We start from the raw sequence: 10,320 nt of genomic DNA on the forward strand, positions 1-10,320 counted from the left end.
TTATCATGTGCGTGAACACTTAAAGTATTTCATATATCAGAAAATACATGTCATAATACCACTTATATTCAACTTATTAAAGTTGAATAAGATAAAAGTAAATATAGTAAGTGGTCTTGAGATTATAAGTCATTTTTGCTGCTTTAAAATTTTGTTTCCCTTTCTCTATTCTCTGATTATACACTGCATAATTTACTTTTTAAAACCAAGAAAACTTTTAATCCGTTTTAGTTTTATAAAATGGTAGTGGTCATTTATAAGTAATGAAATTACAGGTGATTTTTCTTCATTGTACTTTTTTTCTGTTTTATTATTTAATTGTATTGATTGCTTGACTTTAGAGAAAAAGAGAGACATTGATTTGTTTTTCCACTTATTTATGTATTCATTGTTTGTTTCTTATATGTGCCCTGACCGGGGATTGAACTGACAACCTTGGTGTATCGGTACGATGCTTTAACCAACTGAGTTGGTGTGGCTCAGTGGTTGAGTGTTGACCCAGGAACCAGGAGGTCATGGTTCGATTCCCAGTCAGGGCACATGCCTGGGTTGTGGACTCAGTCCCCAGTAGGGGGCATGTAGGAGGCAGTCGATCAATGATTCTCTCTCATCATTAATGTTTCTATCTCTCCCTCTTCCTTCCTCTCTCTGAAATAAATAAAAACTTTTTTTAAAAAAAGAATAATATTTAAGCCATAGAAGCATATCCTGTGTGGTCCTGAGAAGTATGGTGGAGTGAGGAGGATTTTTTCTCCACAAAGATCACTATTAGTGTGATATCAAAGGCAGAGAAAATATACAGATCTTGTAATATAGGAACCCACACCTGAAACCTATATGTTCATGTTGACCAACATCACCCCTATCAATTGAATAAATAAAAACTTTTTTTAAAAAAGGAAATTATAGATTAATGTCCCTCATGAACATAGATGCAAAAATCCTCAAAATATTAGCAAACTGAATCCAGCAGCACATAAAAATGATTAAGTCAAGGAATATTTATCCCATGAATATCAGGTTAATTTAACATCTGAAAATGTGTTGATGTATTGGTAATACAAAGGACAAAACCCATATCATCATTGCAGTGGATGCAAAGAAAAAGAAAAAAGTAATTGCAGCTTTTGAGCATCTTAGCCTCTCCTCCCAGGAAAAAATTCTCAGGAAACAAGGAATAGAAGGATCTTCCTAAACCTGATACAGGACATTGTGAAAAATTCACCACTACCATCATGCGGCAGCGCGGTGGAGCTGAATGCTTCCCCGAGCAAAGATACTTGCTTTTGTTATTTTTACCCAACATTGTGCTGGGGGTTCTAGCTAGTACAGTGAGTGATCTAGGTGGGCAGGAAGGCGGGTAGGCGGATGGGAGGGGGGAGGGAGGAGAGAAACATCCAGCTTGGAAAAGAAAAGTGAAAGGAGTAAAACTTCACGAGGACAATGACCAGAGACAGGCCGTGGGAGCTGAAGAGCAAGGTCAGCAGGTTGCAGCGTAGATCCATGTGCAGGAAGCAATTTTATTCTGATATACAGTTGAATGGAATTAAAACAATGTATTCAAAGGAGCATCAAAAAAGAATAAAATACAAGTTAGCAAAGTAAATGCAGACTTATGCATGGTTTACAGGAGACTTAAATGAATGGAGGACAGTCCGTTCTCAGGGATTGGAAGACTCAGTGTTGTCGAGATGCAATTCTTGCAAATTAATTACAAATTCAATGCGACCCCTATCAGATCTCAGCAGCTCATCTATTGTATGTGGAAATGTAAAGGGCCTGAAGCAGCCTAAACAGTTGTGTCTGGCAGAGTTGAAGCCTAGACTCTGGTTCAGAGCCCCCATAGCGGCGCTGACCGCGGGGCCATCACAGAGCTCAGAGCGTATCTTCCTGTTACGCTTATTTGATTTTTGCCCGTTTAATGATGCAGGGAAAATATCCACGTAGAAAAGTGTGAACGTAGCTCTTTCCTCACCATATGCAGAAACGACACAACCAGATTGCTGACCTACAGGGAAGCCTCTAGCATACCTTAGAACATCTCCTGACTTGGATTAGGCAGAGATGTGCACCAAAGCGCAGTCCAGAAAAATGCTGATGGGAATTGGAGTTTCTCAAAATGAATGCCTTTGTGCTTCAAAAGCTGCCTCTCAGAAGTGGAAAGGCAGGCAGGACTGCGAGAGAGCGTTCTAAATATACATGTGCAGGAAATGGCCGCTGTGTTGGTGGTTCAGTGGTTCCCGGAATCTAGACACCGAACTGCCGTGTGAGCCCGCACCCCACTCCTAGCGTGCTCCCCGGGTGGTCGGGCGCAGGAACCCGGACAGGTGCGTGCTCCGGAGGGTTCAAACCTGCACTGTTCACAATAGGCAAAGGTCTGTGCACACAGTGGGAGAGCGCTGCCTTAAAAGGAAATGAAGTTCAAACAGGATGACCCTTGGAAACAGTATGCCACATGAAATAAGCCACACGCACCAAACGACAGAGTGCCTAGGACCGGCACATTCCGAGACCCTGGGAGTGGGCGGGAGGGGCCAGGGGCCGGGCAGTGTTGGCTAGAATCAGCAGCGGCTGTATGAACGCCACTGAACTGTACATGTAGGAGGGCTTAAGTGGTGAGTTTTATGTTACCACGGTTTTTAAAAAGCGAAACCAGCCTCGCCGCCTCTCTTCTGTTGAATGCCGTTCGGCCTTCCTCCAGGGTAACTTGAAAGGGTTTTGGGAGTGGACCATGCGGAAGGTTCTCCTCTCTCGGGAGGAATTCGTGTGAAGTGACCCTGAGGGCACGTGTGGGGTTCCTGGAAATGTCCTAAAACTGGGCTGTGGTGATGGCTGCAAAATCTATAAATTTGCTAAAATCACTTATTTATATAGATACACATGTGTCTATTCATGTACATGTAAATGTGTGCATGTGTCTCCCCTCTGTAATGAATTCCCACTGCTCTGAACTTGAACTCTCCTGTGTGTATAAAGGAAATAATCTGAGGGCACATTGTCCCCACTCGGATCATGAGTCTAGAGAAGCCAGGCCAGCCAGGAAGTGTCCCCAGCTCACACCTTCGAGGATGGCAGTTGTGCTGGTGAATAGGGTTAAAATAGCATCCTATTCATGTTGGTGCCAATTAATGCACTTAAGATATTTTATTGATGTTATTTCTGTAGTATATTAACAATGAGGGAACAATATAAGGCCATTATTTCAGTTTTAGGAGGCACTTAAGCAGATTAAAAGCTGTAAGTAGCAGATGTTACACTTTAGAATAGTGGTCTAATTGTCGGCCACGTCTGTGCCTCAGTCGGGACAGGTGATAAAGCGAGTCGACACTGAGATCATGCGGGTGAACAGCTTTCCCTGTCACAGAAAAGCCCCAGGCCTGCCCTGCGGTGGGCGGCCTTCCTGCAGCTCCTGTCACTCAGGGCTGCTCCTCTGCAGTCCAAGGGCACTCTAAGGGCACTCCTAGCAAAGCTCCCGGAGCTCAGACCCCGGCAGTCGTCCTGTGACACGGGTCCCTCCGAAGGCTCTGTTCCTCTGAACTTGCCGTCACCCGGGGCCGGCCTAAGAGGTGCTGGTAGAGGTGGCCGTCTGCCAGGAGCTGCCACCACCACGTGGTGACATTGTAGCGCCCTGTGGTGGGGCCCTGGGGACCCCACTGTGCACCGCTGCTTTTTCATACCACGTGTCACTTTGTTAGGAGGCTATTCTGCCGACCACCCTGTGATCCGAGCCTTCTGGCGCGTCGTGGAGGGCTTCACAGACGAGGAGAAGCGCAAACTGCTCAAGTTCGTCACCAGCTGCTCCCGGCCCCCTCTTTTGGGGTTTAAGGTACTGCTTTGTGCATTTGCTTTAAAACCCCTTGTAACTGAGAAAGGCAGTGGGATACCATGTGGGGCTCTGGCGGCGGGGCACTTGGAGTCTGGGGAAGTGGCATTGATGTGCAGTGATTTGTGGCACCAGGTGCGTTGCCTTGTGCTGCGTCGGGAGCACTGTCCACTGGGTCTCTGTCTCCTGGTGCGTCCACTGTGCCCCACGGTGCCTGCTGGTGGTCCGGTGAGCGCAGTGGCTGTGAGCCTGCGGGCACACCTCGTCCACTGCACTGGCTGTCACAGCTACTGCCTCCAGGTCTGTCGTGTGTCCTGGGCTATTTGCAGCCCGGCTGAGGGAGGCAGGGTGAAAGTGGAGGCTGTGTGGGGAGAGGTGTGCAAGCAGAAGCACATTGTTCCCAGGTGCCCATTGTGACCGATTTTGTTACCTGGCCTTACTTCACATCTATAGAATATTTGTAAGAATTGGGCAGAGGACACCGTAACCACAGTTACCAGTTGTTATGTTTGCCACCCTTGTTCTAGCATCTCTGTATGTTTCTGTCCTGAACTGTTTGAGGGTAAGTTGACGAAGTGTCTTTCCTGCTGATTCCCTAAAACACAAGCCCTTTCCATAACCACAGCTGAATTACCAGAGGAAGAGGGGGCGGGGCGGCCCTCACCTGTGCTCCTGCCACAGCCTCAGCCACCTGAGGGCTGGTGAGGAGTTAGCCAGCTGTGGGCAAACCGAGGGCCGGATCCGGCCCGTTTGAAATGAATAAAACTAAAAAAAAAAAGACCGTACCCTTTTATGTAATGATGTTTACTTTGAATTTATATTAGTTCACACAAACACTCCATCCATGCTTTTGTTCCGGCCCTCCGGTCCAGTTTAAGAACCCATTGTGGCCCTCGAGTCAAAAAGTTTGCCCACCCCTGAGTTAGACTCTGCGAGGCGGTAGGGAGGGGAGGCACGCAGCACGAGACACACCAGAAACAGGTACACATTCAGCCACAGGACAGACACGTGCGGGTCACCACGGTGACGTCCACAGAAGATCTCGTCTGTTCAGAGAACAGGCCTCGGGAACCACTGTGCAGCCACACCCAGGCCAGGAGCATGATCCCCCTCACTGATGGGTCTGGTGTCTTTGGCGCTGGGGAGGAGGGGCAGGGTCTGGAGGTGATGCTGTGTGGGGACCTGGAGCGCAGGGCAGACCGAGTGAAACGTGTAAGTGCAGACAAAGGGGCTGCGGGAAGGGTTTCAGCAGAACCTCTGTCACCCAGTGACACAGACAATGGCGACCATTACATTCTTATGCACGGAGGGTTCCGTGCCATGGGTGATGTTTCTAAAAATACTTTTATTGATTTCAGAGAGGGAGAGACAAACAGACAGACACATCAATGATGAGAGAGAATCATTGATGGGCTGCCTCCTGCACTCACCTCACTGGGGACTGAGCCCCCGCAACCCAGGCATGTGCCCTGACCGGGAATCAAATCGTGACCTCCTGGTTCATAGGTTGATGCTCAACCACTGAGCCACACGGCCGGACTGCCATCCGGTAATTTTTTCAGTAAAGCTTTTTGTTTTTTGTTTTTTAATCTTTATTGTTCAGATTATTACAGATGTTCCTCTTTTTCCCCCCCATAGCTCCCCTTCACCCGGTTCCCACCCCACCCCAGGCCCTCGCCACCCCACTGTCCATGTCTATAGGTACTGCATACATGCATATAAGATCTTTGTCCAATCTCTTCCCACACACCCCCCCCACACTCCCTTCACCCGAGAATTGTCAGTGTGCTCCATTCCCATGCCCCTGATTCTATTACATTCACCAATGTATTCTGCTCATCAGATTTTTTTATTCATTTGATTTTTAGATTCACTTGTTGATAGATATGTATTTGTTGTCACTTTGTTGTTCATAATTTTTTATCTTTACCTTTTTCTTCTTCTTCCTCTTCTTAAAGAATACCCTTTAGCGTTTCATATAATACTGGTTTGGTTGTGATGAACTCCTTTAGCTTTTTCTTATCTATGAAGCTCTATCTGACCTTCAATTCTAAATGATAGCTTTGCTGGGTAGAGTAATCTTGGTTGAGGGTTCTTGCTACTCATCACTTTGAATATTTCTTGCCACTCCCTTCTGGCCTGCATAGTTTCTGTTGAGAAATCAGTAGACAGTCGTATGGGCACTCCCTTGTAGGTAACTGCTTTTCTCTTGCTCCTTTTAATATTCTCTCTTTGTCTTTTGCCCTTGGTAATTTAATTATGATGTGTCTTGGTGTGGGCTTCTTTGGATTCCTCTTGTTTGGGGTTCTCTGCACTTCCTAGACTTGTAAGTCTATTTCTTTCACCAGGTAGGGGAAGTTTTCTGTCATTATTTCTTCAAATAGGTTTTCAATATCTTGCTTTCTTCAAATAGGTTTTCAATATTTTGCTCTCTCTCTTCTTCTGGCACCCCCATAATGTGATGTTGGTACGCTTGAAGCTGTCCCAGAGGCTCCTTTCACTATCTTCATATTTTTGGATTCTTTTTTTTTTTTTTGCTCTTCCGGTTGGGTGTTTTTTGCTTCCTCGTATTTCAAATATTTGACTTGATTCCTGGGATCCTCTAGTCTACTGTTGAATCTCTGTATATTATTCATTATTTCAGTCAGTGTATGCTTAATTTCTGACTGGTCCTTTTCCATTTTTTTGGCATTCTCACTAAGATCCTTGAAGGTCTCATTAAGTTCCTTGGAGGTTTCTAGAAGATTCTTGAGTAACCTTATAACTGTGGTTTTGAACTCTATATCCAGTTATTTTGCTTTCATCCATTTCTTTCATTTGTGACATGTTTCTTTGTCTCCGCATTTTGGCTGCTTCCCTGTGTTTCTATATATTGGGTAGCTGATAGAGTGACCTTGTGTGGTAGGTGTCCTATAGGGCCCAGTGGCTCAGCCTCCCCAATCACCTGAGGTGGACACTCTTGGTGCACCCCTTTGTGGGCTGTGAGCACAGTCTTGTTGTAGTTGAGCCTTGATTGCTGTTGGTATCACTGGGAGGAATTGACCTCCAGGCCAATTGGCTGTGAGGACCAGCTGTGTCTACAATGGAAGAGCTGCGGTGCAGGAGACACCCTTATGGGGCAGGACTTGCTTCAGTGGGGCTTTGGTCCTCACTAAGTCTGCCCCTTGAATGCGTCACTTATGGATGTGAAGAGTTGTAATCTGGTATGGTCTCGCACTGACTACTGGGTACACTGGCTCTTGGATCTCCAAGGAGGTGCAAAGTCAGCCACTGCCTGGGGCCACCCAACAGGAGCTACAGCGGGATCAGCAGATTCCTCCTCTTTGCATCAGGTTTGGAAGTGCCCAGACGAGGCCCAGCTGTGAAGCAAGGCAGGTTGCTGCTGGTGGCAGCCTTGGGCCTTCTCTTGATAGCTTTGGGGCTCCCTGACCCAGCTCCAGCTTGTTTGACAGGTTTTAGGCTGAGAAAGGACAGGCCATTCATATGCAAAAGCTTGGGTGGGGTTGTAAATTGGGTAGGGCGGGATCTCAGGGAATCTCCAGGGTGGAGCAAACAGCAGTGGCTGCCAGTCAGCCCTGCACCGGGGGAGGTCCCAGCGCAGGAACCATGACCGTTGCCAGCACCTCCATCTGAAAGAAAGCTGCCTGCATTCCTGCCCCGATGCCAGACAGTCCCGTTTCTTCCTGTATGTGTCTGGGTCCCCCAGAGTCTCGCCTGGCACCGGAGCTCAGAGCAAGCGGGAACTTGTATCTCCCTCCCAATTAAAAAAGCGGCGCACCCAGGTGCCAGCCCGTTCCGCGCCTCCACACCTCCTACCAGTCTCAATGCACTTTCTTCTTTACCTCTCTGGTTGCAGTACTTCCACTCGGTCAGCTTTCCCACGGTTCTGAATGATAGTTGTTATGTGTTTTAGTTGTAATTTTGATGTGGTTGTGGGAGGCAGCAAATACAGGTGTTTACCTATGCTGCCATCTTGGTTCCTCCCAGGAAAGTTTATTATGACAGACCAGGCTTCCAGTATCTTCTGATTTCAAAACAACACCTAACCTACAAATATGAAAATTAAGCAAAATTCAGGCCCAGAGATTTCTGCCGGTGCCTGGTCTGTCGAAGCCGACGGTGTTGGCAATAAGCTGGAGGGCAGGTGCTGCTCCTGAGAACCGGTGCCGGTGGTTGCGGCCTCTGAGTCCAGCCATGGGGACCAGCCTTCCCAGCCTGTCCCTGCTGATCCCTGTGCAGCCATAATTGAGTGCATTGTATTCTGAAAAATGCTGTTTGGGACTTCCTATTCTAGGTCTTTTCAATGAACTAAAATGTATTACATGTGGAATTTAAGAGTTTTTAAAGGTCTTTGCAGCTGTCGTAAGTTAGACTTCACATTGGGAAAATCACCTTCCTGTTTATTCCTATTCTTTCCCATGAGCAGTTCTTGGGCAGGCAGGCCGGATCGGAGGAGGGAGGAGGGCTGCCTGCAGCGAGACCCTGGTAGGAGGACGCGGATGCACAGTTTACGCCCTGAGACCCTAGTGCCAGGTTATAGGAGAGCAGAAACATCAGCTAAAGCTAATTAAAGTTTAATATGTTCAATGGCTGTGATTGTTACGGACAAAAAATCATTAAAGTGCTAATAGAAAATTGTTACGTTGCTATAAGGCCACATAATCAATGGAAGCTCTCCTCACTCTGAATTAATGCCAATCCGTGGCGCTGCTTAATTATGCGTGAGGTGCTGCCCTTGACTCCAGTTTCAGTGCAGAACTTCATTTTTCCTACTTTTAAGACTCCAAGTAGGAAATTCGATTAGCATTAGGAAAGAAACGCTGAGATGTGGCATTTAGCTGCAAAATAAATTCACGCTTGCCTTCACCCAGTCACATGACCACGTGTTTACCCGGCGCTCACCGCCTGCCTGCGCAGTCCTTTCTCAGCAGATGCCTGATTTCCCTTGGGGCACTTGAGAGCATGGCCTGGAGTGGGTGCACTCGGAAGCCCAGGGAGGGTGGTACGGTCCTAGGCTTTCTGCTTCTCTCTCAGCTCCTGTTCTGGCCTGTGTAAGAGACATTTAAAGTTGTGGACAAACTATAATTAGAAAAAAAGACTCTTTTTAGCCCATTTCACATGCCACTTGTGTTGTTTAAATGGAGCTTAATGTAACTGTGGCGAACGCACAGAGGTCAAAGGTCAGAAGCATGTTCGTGGGCTGTGCTCTTGCCATGTCCTGCCCGTCATAGAACGTGTGCTGAGTTCACGCACACGCGGAGCAGCATGGCTGACGTGCAGTGTCAGCCGGGCTTGTCCTGCTCAGGCCGTGGCGGGGCCTCACCCCAGTGTCCCCGTCAGAGTGGGGCCTGGCTCCCGGTGTGCTCTCTGGTCTCGCCACGCTGGTCAGTGGGCGTCATTATCTGGGTGGGTGGGTGTGTGTGGATGCAGATAACGTCCCTGCGGTAAGCTGTGTCATGTTTGGCATTTTAAAATTGGTTGAAGGCCATGCTGGCTGACGTCTTTCAGGAGCTGTACCCTGCCTTCTGCATTCACAACGGCGGCTCCGACCTGGAGCGGCTGCCCACAGCCAGCACCTGCATGAACCTGCTGAAGCTGCCCGAGTTCCAGGACGAGGCACTGCTGCGCAGCAAGCTGCTCTACGCCATAGAGTGCGCCGCGGGCTTCGAGCTGAGCTGAGCTCCTGGGCAGCGACCTCTGCAGCGAAGCTGCGCGGCCTCCTCGTAAGTAGCTCCTTCCAGGCCCACGAGGACGCTCAGGCTGGGCTCCCACCGCTCTCCTGCCCCTTCATTTTTTACATGATTTCAGTCACTGTCACTTACTCAGAAGGGCATTGCTTTTCAAGTAACTTAAATTTAAAATAACATGTTAGGTGCCATGTGGCTCATTCAGTAATTTTGCCAAGAACACAGTTTTAAGACTAGTGGCAACTCAGTGAAATTAACCAAAGATACAGCTTTGGCGTTGCTGATGTGCCCCTGGGCGAGGCTTCTGGACTGGGCGCCCCTGGGCTGAGTGCCCTTGGACTGGGCGCCCCTGGGCTGAGGTGCCCTGGGCAGGCTCCAGGCGCTGCTGCTGTTCACACTGACTCTGTGGGTTGGGTGCTGACTCAGGGGCACTGCTTCTTGTGGGCTGAGCTGTTTACAAGCCTGATAGTTCAAACTCAAGGCGTTTTTCCTGCTGCCTTTTCCCCGAGGGCAAGGCTTGGAGAAGAGATAGTGGTCGTGTGGTCCTGTGCTTTCTAAGCCATTGCTCCCACAGGGACAAGCGTGCCTGCTTAGGGCGCACCATCGCCCTCATCACGTGGTCTGGCTGTTGCTGGGGCAGGGGGGGGTGGCACTCCATTCTTCCCCATGTGTCTCCACTCTGTCTGGAGAATTTTCGGGAGAAGGGACTGTGACCTACAGTCAGTGACGACGGGGAGCAGACACTGAGCTCGATCCAGTCACTTGAACCAAATGCCTCGTCCCGGGCCAGCTGGCGTCGCCCTGGATGTT

The 10,320-nt window shown here is 48.5% G+C and overlaps 1 protein-coding gene across 1 annotated transcript in view; it reads left to right on the plus strand.

Annotated features, from left to right (window-relative positions):
* The window catches only part of UBE3C (ubiquitin protein ligase E3C), a 112,891-nt gene extending 103,293 nt beyond the window's left edge, over positions 1-9,598 (plus strand). Inside the window, exons 23-24 of the mRNA XM_014535567.1 lie at positions 3,696-3,826; positions 9,332-9,598. Coding sequence (XP_014391053.1) covers positions 3,696-3,826; positions 9,332-9,502 — 302 coding nt within the window. The 3' untranslated portion in view covers positions 9,503-9,598. The remainder of the gene's footprint in view (positions 1-3,695; positions 3,827-9,331) is intronic.
* Positions 9,599-10,320: the final 722 nt, after the last annotated feature.

Source organism: Myotis brandtii, unplaced genomic scaffold, assembly GCF_000412655.1.
Source record: "Myotis brandtii unplaced genomic scaffold, ASM41265v1 scaffold145, whole genome shotgun sequence".
Classification (NCBI taxonomy): domain Eukaryota; kingdom Metazoa; phylum Chordata; class Mammalia; order Chiroptera; family Vespertilionidae; genus Myotis; species Myotis brandtii.